Source organism: Onychostruthus taczanowskii, unplaced genomic scaffold (assembly GCF_017590055.1).
Source record: "Onychostruthus taczanowskii isolate IOZ18803 unplaced genomic scaffold, ASM1759005v1 scaffold136, whole genome shotgun sequence".
In the NCBI taxonomy this organism is placed as follows: Eukaryota; Metazoa; Chordata; class Aves; order Passeriformes; family Passeridae; genus Onychostruthus; species Onychostruthus taczanowskii.
This window is the reverse complement of record NW_024498529.1, coordinates 852,908-870,723: the sequence shown is the minus strand read 5'-3', so window position 1 is coordinate 870,723 and position 17,816 is coordinate 852,908. Positions and strand designations below refer to the sequence as shown.

The 17,816-nt window shown below is 38.8% G+C and overlaps 1 protein-coding gene across 1 annotated transcript; it reads right to left on the bottom strand.

The window, feature by feature from the left end:
• Positions 1–258: 258 nt before the first annotated feature.
• INTS13 (integrator complex subunit 13) lies at positions 259–17,521 on the bottom strand. The gene is made up of 17 exons (XM_041397163.1): positions 17,392–17,521; positions 16,138–16,369; positions 15,153–15,227; positions 14,194–14,396; positions 13,863–13,943; positions 12,598–12,688; positions 11,464–11,592; positions 9,737–9,821; positions 7,905–7,994; positions 7,367–7,456; positions 6,209–6,387; positions 5,291–5,461; positions 4,761–4,915; positions 3,588–3,818; positions 2,551–2,690; positions 1,755–1,890; positions 259–965 (listed from the first exon to the last, which is right to left on the bottom strand). Exons 2-17 carry the CDS (start codon positions 16,360–16,362, stop codon positions 926–928), a joined length of 2,121 nt encoding a protein of 706 aa, XP_041253097.1. The 5' UTR covers positions 16,363–16,369; positions 17,392–17,521; the 3' UTR covers positions 259–925.
• Between the last annotated feature and the right edge of the window lie 295 nt (positions 17,522–17,816).

The following is a 17,816-nucleotide window of genomic DNA, read 5'->3' as shown; positions in this document are numbered from 1 at the left end:
CACAGGAAGGCTCACACACTTGGAGAGCTCAGGAATTCATCTTTCCTTAGCCCATGAGGAAGACAACTCAAAACCTGACAAGGGATCAGATCACAGACATTGGCTGAGTTTTCTAGTTGAGAATTCTACTCTCAGTGAAAGAGGCTCTACTCAAAGAAACTGAAGACAGATCACCTACCTTTTCATTCACAGCCATTCAAACTCAGTTTCTCAGACATACAACCACAAGTACTTACAGAACACACTTCATCAATGCCATTATTAGCAAAAAATTTTATTGTACTTTTGCTTACAAAGCCTTAACTCCAACACAACAACTTGAAAGGTTTTGCTTTCTAAAGACCATTTCCATTCCATTTCTTAAAAGTCTTTAAACCAACAATTTTTATCTGTAAAACCCCTCACCCTCCCAACCCTCAAATGAAAACCAAGACTGGCACTCTCTCAGCTCAGTGTCTGGGTATTCAGTGTGCGGTCTTTTCCATAATTCTGAACTCCTGAGGAATCCTCACATAAATAAAAGGTGTTCGTGAACCAAAATTAACGATGTTATCAGCTTATTGTAAATTACTTGAATTTTTTTTTTTAAGACAGTCATCACTGATTTTGAAATAATAACCAATACTTCTGGGCAAGGACTTAAAGGTGACTAACATTTTTTATTACTTGATTTACTCCATGGCAGCAGAGGTTTTCTTCACCCTAAAGCATAACTGGAAAACGCTTCAGGACAGCTCCTATTTGCACACAGCTGGTTTAACGTGATATGCAGATTTCATACTTCATAACAAATATAGGACTAGAAAAATGTAAAAACCAATCAAACCACAGCTATACAATTGTATCGAAACAGTACCAAGAGCAATTCCAGCATTAAATATTTTTGCATTTGGCTAAGTTTTGTCCCAAGAAACCGAATTAATCCTCACTGTCGGCCTGCTTTTCCATTTTCTGTTGTTTCCATTCTGAAAGGCAAGACAACAATTGGTAAGACTTTTTTATGCTAGAACAATCAACAGTTTAAAAAAATCAGATTTAAATGCCTTCATAAATATTTTTTACTTCACTAACTGTCCTGTCTCTCCCTACCCCAACATATGCTACCTTATCTCCTCTTAATACTTCTTTAAGCAGCAGTCAATACATAAAGGAAAAGTTTCTGCAGAGATACATTTCAGCTATGAAAAACTGTCCACTATCAATCTCACCAAAATAGAAAATATTTGTGTGACTGGAGAATCCATTTTGAAAACCTGAGCTTTGGCCATTTTTTCCAAGGACTTCATTTTCACTCCTCTTACACTGATCATTGTCTACCATCATCTGATTTCCATCAGAGGAGGCTGGTTTGGTTTTCCAGTATTTTTTGTAGAACATGGACTACTGTCAACTTCATTAGAGCACAGCCTAAGAGTCAACCACTTTATTACCAACAATATTTCTATATCAGCCATTCCTTTGGAAGCTGAAGCAAGCAGAAAGTCTCAGCTACTGTTTAAACTCCTGAAGTTTAATAAGAGTTTTGCTGCAGGGATAATCCCTGTGGCCCAGGGAAGCCCAGCTCTCAGCGGTCAGTCTCACTCAGCACAGATGAAAACAGAAAATCAAACACTGCTGTGGGTCTCCATCAATGCTGAGAAGCAAAGGAATGTATTTAGATATTTTAATCATCAAAGGAGTATTTAATACTCCTTTGAAAACTCCACACTGACTGCTACCAAGATATGGGTAGCGGTGCATTTCCTGATACAAACCCATTTTCTTCTTTCAGATGTTGATACAGCTCAGCTTTGTTGTTGACAGAGTTCAACCGACCAATAAATTCCTGGTGTTTCCTAGAGTTGGCAGTATTAATTCTATTGCTCCATAAAGACAGCAAGGACATTGGCCCTAAAATTGTAAGTAAAAAGAGTCTAAGTGAAGAAAATTTTGAATTAACATTACATCATTATAACACCTTAAAGAAAGTTACAGATTATGGTAATACAACACATTAAAGCAACTAATATTAGACAAACTTACAATAGGGACTAAATAAATAGAAAATGTGCAAAGTGATAAATGGCTGAGGAGTTGCTGCACACGAGAAGGACTCTGCTTTAAATGCAGAATCTCAGCATCAGCTCAGCCCGTGACAGAAAATAATTCACACCAAGGAAGAGTGAGAACTGTCTATCCTGACAACTGCACAGCTTAGGCAAGTTGATTATTTATTAGCAGGAGACAGTGATTTCTGATACCAGCCCTCAAACAGCATTTCTCACACACTGTAGGTCAAACAGCACCAGCAGGAACTTGGCCAACCCCCTATCAACCCAAGAGTTGATCAGCAGACCCACACAGTGTCTTGGTATTTCCCTTTTTTCACAGACTTGGTGAGGTTAACATGTTTTCCAAGAATTTCTCAACATTTAGCATTCAATTAAACATGATCTTCATTGACTTAGCTTTAACTCCAAAATGATTCACCTCATTGCTTTAGAAAACACAAACTGATGCAACATCATCTACCTTTCAAAGAAATTATCTGTTGCAATTGTTCTGGTTTACCTTTCGCCTTTTCAGCTGTGGGCATTTCATCCATTGTAATGAGAGGCTTTTTGTTGGGGGGCTCAGGAGAATCAGGGGAGTCTTTGATAACTTCAGCTTCTGCCAGTTCTTCTTTCTCCCGATCCAAAAGACCTTTTAACCTTTTTCAGAGGAAGGAAAAGGGTGAGGAACAATATGCTTGAGCAGGACATAATTCTTGATAGCTTTCTGTACTCCTCAAAATTATACAGGACCCACACCATAAGAAAATTTCTTCTGACCCCGTGGAGTGGGTGACAAACAATAGGGAATTCTAGCCAAATATTCCTCTGTATAAAGCATTACATATAGGAAAGGTTCTTAATACAGTTGCGCTTTAGTTGTTGAGACAGTTGATGTCTGAATTTTGAAGGAAAAACTAAATTAAAATAAATACATAGAAAAATACTACACAGTTTGCTATTATCTTTTCTAGGTGAATTCAGACCCATTCACACCAAACCCCTTTTATCTCAGTCCCCATTTCGGTTCCACATGTGAAAGCTAAGTTGTATGAATGATCATTCACAGGAAGGCATGGAATGTCACCAGCATGGTGCCAGCAGGCTAGATGAAAAGGCCCTCCCATCCTAAATGATCCCAGCATGCACAGAACACATGCAAATTAAGCCTATTACCATAAGTTTTTTTGATCTCTGTAGAAGTAGCTTCAAAGAAGGACTACAGAACAGACTTACAGGTGCTTGCTACAATAACATGAATTACAGACAGGAGGTAAATGGACAAGAATCCTGATGCTCAGCAGAAGAGAAGAGCCAAATCAAGCTGGGTTGTTTAATCAACCTGAACACTGAACTATGTACAGCTTGATAAAACAACTGCTTGTCCCACATTTTCAGCCATGCTTTAGGTTTCCATAAAGCAGTTTAATTACCTAATAGGTGGTGTGGTTATAATAGAACCCAACAGCAGGAACTCCTCAAGCTAAAACACCTGGCTAAGAGGTCAACTAAGAACAACAGTTATGCTACAGTTTGATTTCACTTTAGAAAATGTACCTCTCTGATTCCTGCCATGGCTTATCTGATTCATAGTCTTTGCCCAACTTCTCTGACTTGTCCTCTTTGTCTTCTCTCTTTCTGCCTCGTTTCTTGCGCTCCTCCTCCTCTGGGGGTTTGCTCCTGCACGCCATGAGACACTCAAGGACTCGCTGGTGTTTGTCAGAGTTGTTTATGTGTGCTCGGACCAGGGTCTCCAGCTCGTTCCACATAATGCGGTACTGCTCATCCCTAAAAAGGTCCGGAAAAACAGACCACATCAAGGATCACCAACATCATTAAACTACTGAATGAATGACCTTAAGAAACAAAACAGAACCCCCAAACCAAAAACTCTAAAGAGATTATCTGTCCTCCTGTACTGCTGGTTTCTCCACCTGGGATTACTCCACGCTTGAAACCACATTAACATTTCCCAGTTAACACTCAGAGTAAGCTGAAATGGATTTTGTCGATTGAAATCATATTGTTCCACCAGATCTCACTGCCAAAAGGCACTTGTGAAATTTCTCAGGTGCTTGCTAACAATGCAATGTCAGAGGGCCACTCATGTACTGACATGCAAATTAATGATTACATTATTTGGGTTAAAAAAATAAGAAAGAATTGCACCACACTACTGTCAATAACTCCCAGTCATGTAGGCAAATCAGGAGCTTTTGAATTTCTTTTCAATCAGTTCTTGGAAATACAAGGAACATCTCCCAATGACTGAGGGATCAGAATATTCTATGCTTATTTTAAAGAAGTATCCCCTATTTCAAATAACTGTTCCAGAAGGATTCTAATACATCCCAATTTTAATGCATCGTTCATTTAAAATACATTTAAGTTTTCCTTTTTATTCATTTGAAGTTATTCCACTTTATCTGTCCAATTTGTATCAATTTCTTACCTTTGCTGATAACAACCTTTGATTTTACATTTTTTAACACATTTAAATTCTTAGGTAATAAAATTGTAGAGGTTTTTTCCCTAACATACAGCAGCATCAGTACTGTTATAGCCCGTAAATGATACAGGTGAAGCACTCACAGCATTTGGGATGTGCAATACAGTGTTTAGTTCCGTGTATTACTTTTAGCTATATTTTAAAAATTTGGTACGAAAACATTGTCAACAGAGTAATTCTGAAAATAGTCCAAAATCAACAAAGAGAGATATGCATGTAACCTTTTTGGCCCCTTTCCTCTGGTACCAACTGTTGAAACTGGCAGTGGATCGTTCTTCCTTTCCATGTCTACCAAATTGTATATAGTTTTTTGACAATTCAGCACATCCTCATCAGTCATTGTTTCCTTTACAATCACACTAGCTAATGGCACTACCTGTAAGAAAAACCAGAAATTAACAAGAAAATGTGTGTGTGTGTCACAGGAGAGCAACAGAGAGAAAAAAATTAAAGGCAATTAAACAACACACCCTCTTATCCTCAGTCTAGTACTAGCTCCAAGTGTAAGCAGATGCTTTCTTTATCCAGCAGAACCAGAGCTGTCAGGTTCAAATAATTTTTACTTAAATTAATTTAGCATTCCAATAATCTACTGCATTAAATACACAGTTACTTCAGGAAAATAAAGCTGAAAATAAACTGATTTTACAGCAAGGGATTTATCACCCCATAGAGTTGGTATTTCACCAAATGACAAGGGGAAACTTAATCTAGGAACAGAACAAAAATGTACACAGCCCAGGTTACTTACAGCTTGCATGTTGAAGATGGTGGTCTGAGAAATAATCATAGGCCAGTAACGAGTATGTTTCTCTAACTGATCTTTTGCACGTTCCAATGGAATTTCAAGACTTCCATCGATCTTATATCTGGGCTCTAGAAAAGGAGTTAATCGGTTTTCCCTCATAAATTCACCAAAATCCTAATGATAACCAAACAAGATACAATTAGGCATTTCTCTAACAAAGTAACTTTCAGTGAAGGGGCTAAACAGCTCAGCCTTGCTTATCACTTTGTACTACCCCACTGCTACATCCGACCCTACCAACCACAGCCCTGTCTCTAGCTCTCACGCATTAACCTCAGGGAACACAAAAACAGGGGCACAGAAATACGGGGTAAAAATCAATGTATGGGTTTTGACAAGGAGAACTTCCAGATCTGTGAGGTATTTAATGTATGGGAAGACTTATATTTTTCCAGAAGGAACTTCTACTTATTTACAAAAGATATCAAGGACGTGTTGAAAAAAATAAAGGATAAAAGCTGATTGTCTGATATCAGGGTTCAAAGCTGTCAACTTCTTCATCTTTTCTATTTATTGTACAAACCACTGATGTGCAATCTATCCTTTGAAAATAGACACGATACAGTCCTATGTGTATCCAATCCACAGAAGAAACTTGCCAAGAAAAATATTTTTCTAGAACCAGAACAAATTTTAAACACTCCTACTGCATTAAGGAGGCATTCCTTGACACATGATGTATTTTATGAAGCAGGTGTAGCAATCAACAAACTTAGTATTTTCTACTAAATATTCATCAAGGTACTTATTACAAAGGAAGTTTGACCATGCAATCCACTGCAACATTTCCTTCCCACACCTACTGCCCTGCATTTGTTGTCACGTGTAAGAAGCAGCAGTGTAGGACAGAAAGACTCTTACTGTGATCCTGTAGTCAGTGACCCTCCCACCGCAGCCTTCGCTAATTGATGGGGGATCTTCCAGAATTGAGCGGGAGCTGCTCAACACATGCAAGAAAATCTCTCCACCGTGGCTGCTGAGCATGTGGCTAATGACTTTTGAGCCAGACTTGCGTGGTTGTTCCAATAACACCGAACGACCTGGTGGAAAGGAGATCGCTTTCATTCACTCATTCCTATGTGCTGCAATTTTAAATTTCCATCTGCAAAAATACAGGTTTGTGCCTGGGTAAGAAGAATCTGAACCCACCAAGGTGGTGTTTTCACCCAGCTAAACAAAGAACTGCCATCTCCTCATTTCTTGACACAGAACAGCGTATATGCTCCTTAAAATTTTACAAAGCAACACCAAAAGGCCTCTCCTAGACCAACCAATAATTTTTTCTATAGGATATTATTCTTAGGAAAAAAATACATATTCACAAGTCATTCAAATAGCCCTGCTGCAGAACCATTCTCATTAAAAGCAACTTTCAAAAAGTAATAAAATAACCTCTTGAGTATAAAGGTATCAGCTGATACCACCTGCTAATGCTTTCTGGATAAAATGGATACTGTTCTTCAGGCAGAGAAATAAAACTGCATTTGTCTTATTTTCAGTTAAATACACCAAGCATTAAAGGGTGCATTCTCCAAATAAGTTTCTTTTTATCAGAAAGCAAAAATCAGAAGAGTGAGCTTATCTGAAATATGCTATTAATTTTGGTTCTAACCATTTTTATTAATGAAAGGACATTGTCACTACACAATCTCTAGAGAAAAATACACCAAGATATAGTTAATAAAACCACTGCATGTTTGGACAAACAAATTACTTGATTGCAGAAAAATTCCATTAAAAGGATATTTGTAATGCCATTTTCTTTGCAAACATACAAACCTCCATTTCAATACTTGTTGCTTCTTTACATCTTTCCTCCCATCTTCAAGTTACAACACACATTTGCCTTTGAGGGCATTTAACAACTTTCTTTTCTTATTTATAGGCCATTTTAAAATAAACAACAGTATTTTTACAGTATACACACATTACTGCTATACAAACCAAAATGTGCTATATGCTGCATTTACAAAGTTAAAAATTATGACATTGAATAATTAGCCAAGGACACAAATTTACCATTAAGGAGAAAGTTTGTAAGGCATGAAGAAGGTCTGCTATTTACATCTACTGGTGAAATTCTGTATGCTCCAGTGCAATAGTGCAGTTCTGAAAAAGAAAGGAGTAGAAAAGTGGAGTGTAATTCCAGAGACAGAAAAAAAAAAATCCACAAAATAAAAGAATGGAAGAGGAGGAGGCTAGTCCAAAATGAGCAGAACTAAAAAGTCTAGATGCCTCTCAGTCTCAAAGTCTTCACTGGAAGGATTCCCAAGAGTCCACAGCTTTGAGAATCTCATACATTCCCAAGCCCTGTTTCCAGCAGAAACCACAATTCTTTACCTCCTGAATTACTTCACTGACCAGTCAGTCTGCTCTTATTTCTCTTACCAGATTTTCTGGCCTGGCAGCTCAACAAGTCAACATAAATTGTTAATAGGGTGCATGAGCTGCATGGCCACATGATTCCTGTGTGACCTCAGATCTGCCCTATCTTTCTCTCCTGTACTCAGATTTGTACAAATTACCAACCAGATCTGGAAGATTCCATGTCACCTACCCACACTGTTGGTTCGAGGAGTGCACCATTTCAGGGTCACAGTTTCTTTAAATGTGCCTTCTCTGCTATTGCCACCCACATGGTTATCACCTGCAGAGAAAGGCAGAAAGAGGAGGGGATCAACCAGATTACAGAAAAACAACTCTAAACTTTTAAGGTACAAAATGTAACATGAACATATACACAACATAATCTAAATTTAAAACTTAGATGCCTAACTTTTTGATGTGACAATTAGGAAGTTCCACATAAGTTTAGTTCCATCAGTAGCAGTCATTTTTTTCCTGCTAAAATGCTCAGGACTTTAAGACAAGATCTTTATTAAAATTTTCCACACAGAAATCTGAACTCTTAAATACTAGAGCTGACTGTTTCTTGTACATATTGTATTCCCAAAGTCAATTAAACCAATCTAAAGGTACATTTGACAAGTTTAGTTTTTTGGGGAAAGAAATATTTGGTCTCATCATCCAGTGTCTGCCATGTCAGATTCAGCCTGAATTCTCTCAATGTGTTCTACTGACCACAGACGCTTTATTATTAAAATAGTGGAAATACTTCATTATTAAAATTAACTGCAACAATTTTAGAAATTATCTCTCAGAATATCTAAAGGCCAAACTTATTTAACCTGAAAATTCCTTGTCAACATTTCAGAGAAATAAGACCAGTGTAACTAAATTCCTGCTTTCCTAGCATCAGAGCTACTACAGCTGAAATATGTATTTAGAAACAAACGAAAGAACCCAAAATTTACAGGATCTAAGAACAGACTTTCTCCTCTCAAAGTCCTGATGTGAAAAATGTGAAGAGGAAATGCAGTCAGAGTGCTTTTGTATTTTCCTAGGAGACCTAATTACTTGAGCCAACAAGTTTTACAAAACTGCTTCTGAGCTCTGGCAATAACAGCTTTAAGATTTCAACATCATAACACAGTTCAGGTGAGGCTGAGGTCATTACTGCGACACCCTATGCTTTTCATCAATCTTTAGTCATCCACTCCCCTAAAATTTGGGGCACAGCACTTGGAGATGACAAAGGAGTTAGCTCCTTTTCCTTAAAGTAATGGAACAAAAAGCACAAACTCCCCAAATGGCTACTTATGGATCATATGACATTTGATTCTACTAATAAAGACTACTACTTATAAGCTGATTGTTCTACTTATAAGCCGATTTTGACCAAAGTTTTACATCAGGCAGCTTCCTCAACAAAATAATTCTGCAAAAGACTAAGTGTTGTGCTTTTCTAATTTTGGTTGAACTATTAAAAATTCACCTCACAGGTATGCTAGGTAGTAATTCGATTTACAATCATAAAAGATAGTAGGTATTTCAAATACAACAAGAAAACTCAACAGCTAAACAAGTCTTGTTTTTTCCAAAGCAATTATTGTCATAAACAACATTTAGGCCTGTGGGATGTAAGTGCTGCTAATTATTATTACTTAACAAAGTTCAATTGTGCAAGGCATAATTTTGCACAAATATCCACAAGAGGGACTTCATTTTGTAAAATCTCCCTGCATATCTGGTCTCTCACTTACTTTTTATATCTCAGTAAGAAACTGACATGCCCTTCAAATCTCACAACAATATCCAGAACATATGTGAATTTGGCCTGTTTTCTCATTGCTGTATTGAAATATGTCAATAATGAGTAAAACTCTAATGCCAACATTATAAATTAAGTTTCCTGGGATACAAGGAGTAACTGAAATATTTGCTACTTGAGCCTGAAATGTACATGGATTTGAAGCGCTCGATCTTTCTTTGTGAATACTCCCAAAGAGGTTGATCAAAAGCCACCCTCACAGGGCCATTCCTACTTACCACTCTTTAAAAAATCCACGTGTGCCTCTTTGTGATGAAGCAGCTCCACATCATAGTTGGCTGATGTGTTAGCATGTTGCTCCTCCTTCAAGAGAGAAAGGTAGACATAAATACAATTACTTTAGCTAGAGATCACCATTTTCATAAATGAATGATTCTATATTTGTCTTTCAGTCCAGAAGAAAACAAAAAGTCTCCAAGTGCCTCGAACAACAACAGGATTGCAACGCTGAGGAAACTTTGCTCTCTGAGCAGTTTAAAGATGCAGCCAACTACTTTTTCTCTTATTTTCTTTCTTTGAAACCCTATTCCTCTTTATACAAGCCTCATGTCAGGGTGGAGAGCATCACATACAGGTAAAAACTAGGCTTGAATACTTCACGAAATCAGTGAAGTTAAGGAAACCTACAAAATGTTACATAATCACCAGCAGTTACAATTACTGAGCAGCAACAAAGGCTCACTGCAGGGTAGAGTGACAATCACTTTTCAAAAGCAAAAATCAAGAATCCAAACCAAAACCCACACTTTGAACTTTTTATTTCTTAAGCTTATGAGAAGAGGTGCAATTGCAGCTGCAAGTTTATAACTAAAAAAATGGATTTTTGTAAAGAGGACACTGCATCTTCGAACAGCTGCAGAGGATCAGCAAAAACAGAATGGTAACTCTGCTAATTTACTCCAAGTCTAAAAAGAAAAACAATTAAAAAAACAAAAAAAAAACAAAAAAAAAAGAAAAAACCACAGAGAACCCAACATAGTCTATTACTATAGGGACAAAGGCAGAAGGGAAAGGCACACCAGCAGCACACAGGTCAGAAAGTTATAGACAAGGTATTTGCAAACTGAAGTCACATTTATGCCATGACCCATGTCAAATTCTCATAAAAACTGAAAATTATTTTCATATTATGTTTTAACTTATAAAATCTACACAATATTCTTAGTTTTCAAATAGGCAATGATTGACTGTGTTACAAGTTAATGAATTTTTTAAATTATGAAGATTACCTGCCTAGGCTCTTTTTCTGTTTGAATACTGACACTTGTGTCTCAATTGTCTCTTGCTGCCTCATCAGAAAATTACTGTCAACTAATTCTGAACTGCACTAATTTCCCTCCAAGTAGCAAAATAAATTAAAATATGGACATAACTTCTATCACAAGATGCTTAATTGAGTATCTTTCTTAACTAGGGATATCCTGTCCCCACTTCATATTTATGGATTTTCAGAGCAGAAAACCCACTGGAAAACCCTTGGTAAAAAAGCAGCTTTTAGTTACAAACACCTTTATGTTGGGTGGGCATGATAATGAAACAGAGGAAAAAAGAGACTCACTATGCCACTATAATGCATAAGGGTCAAGAATATCTAAACACAACCAGAAGAAGACAAAAGAATCACAGACAAATTGATCTGCGGCAAACAAGACTGTATTTATATAAAGTAATACAAACAGAACTGAAATAACACTTGTATTGCTACTTCAAAAATTGAGATTTGGCAATACAATACTTTGTTCTGTGATCCTTCTTTACTTTTTTTCCCCCCTTCTTTATTTTTACTAACCTGATCACAGACATTGAATGTGGGCTAATAAAAGAAAAAAAAAATGATATGGAGAGAAAACAATGTAAAAATTCAATTAAAATAAACATCAAAAGTTTTCAAACAAATTTAGAAGTGATGCAGCTAGTTAACACAGAGCTGTAGACACAATATTACCTTCATAGGGATATTAGTTATTGTGGTTGAAGCCAGATCAAAGTGTTGCTGTACTAAAAGATTCAGTTTTGTAGCCAGGTGCCTCCCTGCACGGACACTGTGTACTTCACTGGTTAGAACAGGGGAGAGCTGAAATAAATTGATACATGGAATTCATAGTTTAGGTTGTGATATCATCCAACAGTTTGTTCAACTCTCAAATAAGCATTTATACTCCTAAACTACCTAAACCTATACTCCTAAAACTACCTAAATCTATACTCCTAAAACTATCACTCAAAAACCCACACCAAGGGGAACTACCGAGCAAGAAGCAAAACCAATTTTCATTCTGAATTCTGAGCTTATGCCAAGTGCTACAGATGCAGTTCTTAAAAACAGTAAAAAAAAATCAGAAGTGTGCTAAAAAATTTGACAAATTTCCTATTTGTTAATAGGAAAAATTAGTATTACAACATGGGGAATAAATTTTAACAGCAGCTCTGGGCCTAGTTTTACATTCTTTTACCAGCTAAGTAACAGTAGCAAAGTAATTTTTAGATGTCTACCTGTAAGTGCATCATACATACACAAGGCAAATAAACACAAGCTAGAAGATGTATTTGATTTTTCCTTAGCCAACAAGAACAGTGGGTTGGGGCTCAAGAACAAAACAAAAATTCTAAAAACCACACAACAAAAACTACAACAACAATCCCAAAAAAAGCCAAAACAAGAACCCCAAAAAACAACAACAAAAAAATCCCAAGACCCAAACCCAGTGACTGCCTTAGAGAGGGAAGAAGTCCATTCATTATCTTCCATTCACAATTTTTAGCACAACTACAGCAAAGTTCTGTAGAAATTAATCACAGGAAGGTAGTCACTCATAGTCGTTTTCATATATTAAACACTACGCAGCACTACATGCTTTTCATGTTAAGTCATTTTTCTAGGGTCTTTTCTTACAGACAGCACATTAATGCAGAGCAGACTGTTGAATGGCAAAATATATTACAGATTTTCTTTATGCACTTGGTTTCAAACAACCACCACATGTGCTTTTGCTACTGAACAACTGAGAATAATTTGCACTATTTTCAGTCTGACGTGGTTCTCAGTCTGGGATAAGCTTTCTCATTTTAAGCTCCTCACCTCTTTTTTAGGACGATCTGAAACAAGGCTGTCTTCACCAACTGGGTACGTGTGGATTAACACCAGTTCACATTTCTGAATCTGCATTAGACTTAAAAATAATATCATTTTGCTTAGCCTACAGCATGGCAGACTATCTCCTAAAATTAAATTAATTCTGGTATCTAGAACACGGAATCATAACATATGTTAGTAACATGTTGTTTATGAAAGTGTGCTGCAGAAACTAGGTTACAGATATGATTTTCAAAAGCACAGACTTCAAAATAAGTTCTTATCAGAATAAAAATAAAAGCCTAACACTTCTTGCTCCTCAGCTGCTATAGCGTTGTGCTTCTTTTTTGGACACATCAATGGAGTAAGTCCTCAACTGGTGCAATCTGTTCAGCTTTATTCAGCTGAATATTGACACTACAGAGGATCTGTGTCTCCAAGTATAGGTAAAAATGAGGGGATTCCTGGGAACATGAGAACAACTACCCAAACAGCACAGAGAGATGGGACATGTAACGGGATATATGCTAATGCCAATGTGGTTGGAAGTTTGGAATGATACCAAACATGGTACCACATCTCTACCTACAGGAATGAGACATCCCTGTCTTTAAAACGGATTGAACACCTAATTCCTTGGACAGGATCCTTTATACATCCATGAAACTGCAACTGCAGCAGGAAAAAATAGGAGAGTGCTGCTTGTGCTCTTGAAATGCCTGAAGAGCAGCCAGGAATAGAATCCCAACCCACAACAACTTTACAAGATAACACAGTGCTGTAGACAAACACTTCAGAGTTTAATTAGACAAAACATATGTGGAGAAAGACTTCTCAGAGGAGATGCACTCTATTTCAAGATTCCTTTACCTCAAGGGAAGTTCCAGGCAATACAGTCATTTAGAAACTAAAACTAGTTTCAAAGAAGTTAGCTGTTTTAGACAAAGGAAGATGAACATGAAAGTAACACAGTATTATCAAGAAAAACTGCTACAGATGAATTAGTGATTAAAAGTGTGTAACAAGGCACAGTTATGTATCTCATTTTGGAGCAGATGTAGAAGGTAACAAGCTAAAGATATCCTGTCCTATGAAGGATGATACTGGAAAGATAATGATCATACACCAGCTCTAAGCTAACAATATCACAATTTACTGCCTTCTACTTCACATTCATTCACATGTGAAGTACAGGTTCATTATAGTGAGTTTTGACAGAAATACATCCATATTTCCTAGAGGATGCAAGAAACTCTTAAAAGCATACTCACTGGTCAGAGTTAGCTGCAAGCTTGTTGTGCTCATGAATGGTCTCCTGAACACAATCCTCCAGCATCCGAACATGGCTGTCACTACAAAGAAAAGCGGACTTCTTTTAAGGCTGCACCATCAATCCTCTTGTTCAAATCTACTGAATATTCCTCTACTTAAAGTGGGAAATCTTTGAAACTTCTGGAGTTTTACTGTCAGAATCCCATAAACAAAACCTTTGGTAAGGTGAGAAGTGCTCTAAGAAGGATCTGTGCAAAAAAGCTCCCTGCAGCCCTTGTGGGAACGTCTGAACCGCTGGCGTAGGGGCAGCACGGGCCCCACGTCCCCCACCTCTTGGCGTTGGTGATGCAGATGATCCTGCCCCTGTTGCCCACGCGCTCCGCGTTCTCCATCAGCGTGGTGCGGGCCTCGTGCTGGTACTCGGTGATCTTGCAGAGCGCCTCGACAGCGGCCACCAGCCCGTGCAGGATGCTGCAGCACTCGGGGTCTGCCCGCGGGTTCGGCGGGCCCACGGCTGCCAGCGCCGCCATCAGCTGGGTGGAACAAAGAGCTGTTACCCAGAGGCACGTCCCGGCTTTCAAACCTGAGAGTCGGCGTTCTAACACACCCGACACGCACATTAACACTGCCTGAGAAGGGCAAATGTAACAACTAACGAACGTTACTGGCAGCCTTCCGGAAAACCTGTGGCCATACACTATCCTTTCCTGTTCCATTTATTCATTGTGATTAAATATCCTCATTTATCACAGAGAAATACCTGACTATAATAACAACTTATATCCAACACCTGAAAAACATTCTAATATTGTTAGTTTCCTTCTGCTTTTATTTTTTGAGAATTTGGAAATGCATTTCTTCCTCAAAGCAAATTTTTTAGAGGATGAGCCCTTTCAGGATGAAACAACACAACTATAAAGAGAATATTAACAATTATTGTATTTAAAGTAGGTTATTTGCCTCTCATGCAAATATTTTTAAAAAGAATTGAAGCTCAAAAAGTAGCACTAAATTACAGAAGAAATATGTAACTAATTTATTCATAATGTTTATTTTAAATATCTACTTTCTATATCTATTTTAAGTCTCCACTTAAAGATACTGGATTATTTTTAAATTTTGTCTATAGAATAATCCAGGCTCACAGGCAGCTATTTGAAATTCTGTTATACAATTTCAAACTAGATCCACCAATACTGTAATTAACCAGAGCTATTTCATATTGAACACAACGTTTATTTCACAATGAAGTCTGAAATACCAAACACAAGAACAGTTACAAATCATACCTCCTGCAAGTTCTGATCTTCTTGAGTCCAAGAATTCAACACATGAGCCCCAGAATCACTCACAATGAAGTTCACCTACAAGGATCAAAAAAGCACATTAAGGTAACAGCCATTATATTGTTACTTCCCCAAATTTAAACAAACATGAATTGCACTTCTTTTTTCTGGTTGTTAGGTAATGTGCAATGACAAGCCAAACCCAAAATAACAAACCCACAAAAGTCACACACTCCTGCTATATTCAGTTTTCCCCTTAGTAATATGAGTAACAACTTCTACTTATATTTGTACACCAGAAAATCATTCTCTACACCAAACAAGACTTTCAAAATAGTAGTATTTTAAGCATTAGATTTTATTTCCAGTAGAACAGGAACAAAATAAAGTAAATTCTAATACTGTAAACTGCACATCATTCTCCAAAGTCTGTCACAGTAATCATGGGGTAAATATCTAACAAGATTTAACAAACATCACTAAGAAAATATGGTTTTCTAAACAAGTGCCAGGAAACTCTCCTCCCACTTTTCCAACCTGTTAGCTCCAGGGCAATCCTGCCCTCTTCCTAAAGCCCACAATTCCTTCAATGTTGATACCAAAACTCTGTTTACAGAGAGCTACCATGTGTGTTCAGCAACAAAATTTAACTTAAGACAGTAACTCACTGAAGCTTTTGTAAAGTTATTGTTCAGGAGGGCACAATAATAAAGCTCTAAGTTGCCCTAAAGCACTTCTCCCTGTTTTACACCAGCTTGTAAAGTGACATTAGGACAATGAAAGATTCCAAAATTAAACATGTAATGAGATACTACTGAAACTAATTAAAGGACTATAAGGTATATAAAAAGCAAAAACAAATTTTAAGTGATAAATTACAATTTGATATTTTACTCTAAACAACACAAAGATATTAAGACTTAAATAAAAGATGAAAACATCCCTTATTGCATTAAGTATGATACGCGGCATGGCTGGCAGAACCTACCAGTTTCTTGAAAGGGAAAATATCATACATTATTCTACAGTACTCCATGGATGACTCCACTGAGCAGGTCCACAGGGACTTGGAGATGGGTGCCAGAGGAATGATGCCTTGGGTGCGATTCTTCACTAACATATCAAATTCTACGTGTTGCCTGCATGATTCTGCCATGTAGGGGCAGTGATCCACAACGAAAACAGTTTTGTGAGACTCAGAAAATATTTTCATTTTCTTCCTGAAAGAAACAGACATTGAAAGCGGAAAGAAATTGCACATGGTGAAAAAAAACCAAACAAAAGACATCATAAGTTGACAGTGAAAATTACATATGCATCCTAGAAATATGCTAGTTTTAGAGTCCATATTAAGTAGACTACATTTTTTATCAGAAGAAACTATTTTTTCTCAGGAGGAAAAACAGAGAAAAGCAGAACTATACTGCTGAAAAGGCAACAAAAATGCACAGTATTACTCTCCCCACTTCTCTATTTCAAACCAGCTTCAAAGAAGTACACAAACTACTTCCTATTTAAAGCTTATTTCCTAAAATAAGGACCATGCAAAAAAAAAATTATTATTAAACTTTAAAGACCTCTAAGTAACATAGAATTTTAAGCCGATTTTCAGTCTTGGCTTTGCTAAATACATCTTACTTTTAAACGAGTAGCTGCATCTGTACTTCAACATCTCACTGACAAATATACCAAGCGTGAAATCATAAAAAATACAGAGCAGGTAGGGCTGGAAAGAACCTCCAGAAATCATCAGGTCCAACCCCCAGCCAAGGCAGGGTGACCTAGAGCGGGTAAGGCCTTCACGTGGGTTTGGAATGTCTACAGAGGGGGACTCCCTTCCCAGGAAGCTCCTCCAGGGCTCTGCCACCTTTTATGTACAGAAGTTCTTCCTCATATTGAGGTGGGACTTCCTGTGTTTTCGTTGATGGCCACTGCTCCTCCGAAAACGGCAATTTCTAGCGTAAGAATTTATTTTTCCGTGTACTTCTGCTGGATTACAGAATACACAAAATAAAAAAAACATATATACGCTCATTTAAAAAAACCTAAAATATCAAAGCAACGCGGCTTCCTCGGGGGGAGGGAGCGGGGCAGGCTTGGGCCCCGAGCTGGGCTGCAGCACACGGGGCTCACCGCGGCCCCTTCGGCGTGAGCCCCGGTCGCTGCCTGCCCGGGGCAGGGAGCCCCAGGGGCCGAGGCAGCGCCGCTGGAAAGCGTTACGTCGACGGCGAGCATTTCTCACCTAGGTCGGCTCCTCCTGTGGTGCAGCAGCCCCGGTCCCGCTCCTCGCCGCGCGCGGCCGCGGCCGCGGCCCCGCTCCGAGGAGGAGGAGGAGGGACGAGACCCGCGGGGCGCCCTAGACGGGGCGAGGCGCGGGCGCCTCCGGCCGTGTGCCCTCCATGTCCCTGCGGCGCTCTGCTCCTCCTCCTCGGGCGGCTCGGCGGGGAGCGCGGGGCCCGGGTCCGGCCTGCGCGCCCGGCGCCCGCGGGGGTGGGAGAGGCGGCCGGAGCCCCCCCCGCTCCGCCCACCCCTGAGCCCGCGGGGGCCCCGCGCGGCCACGGGCGCCGCCGGCACCGCCGCTCCCCCAGGGGGAGCGCCCGGCCCCTGTCCGCACTTCCCCGGGCCACAACGCCCGGCCGGGATCACTCGCACGACATGCCGAGGCCA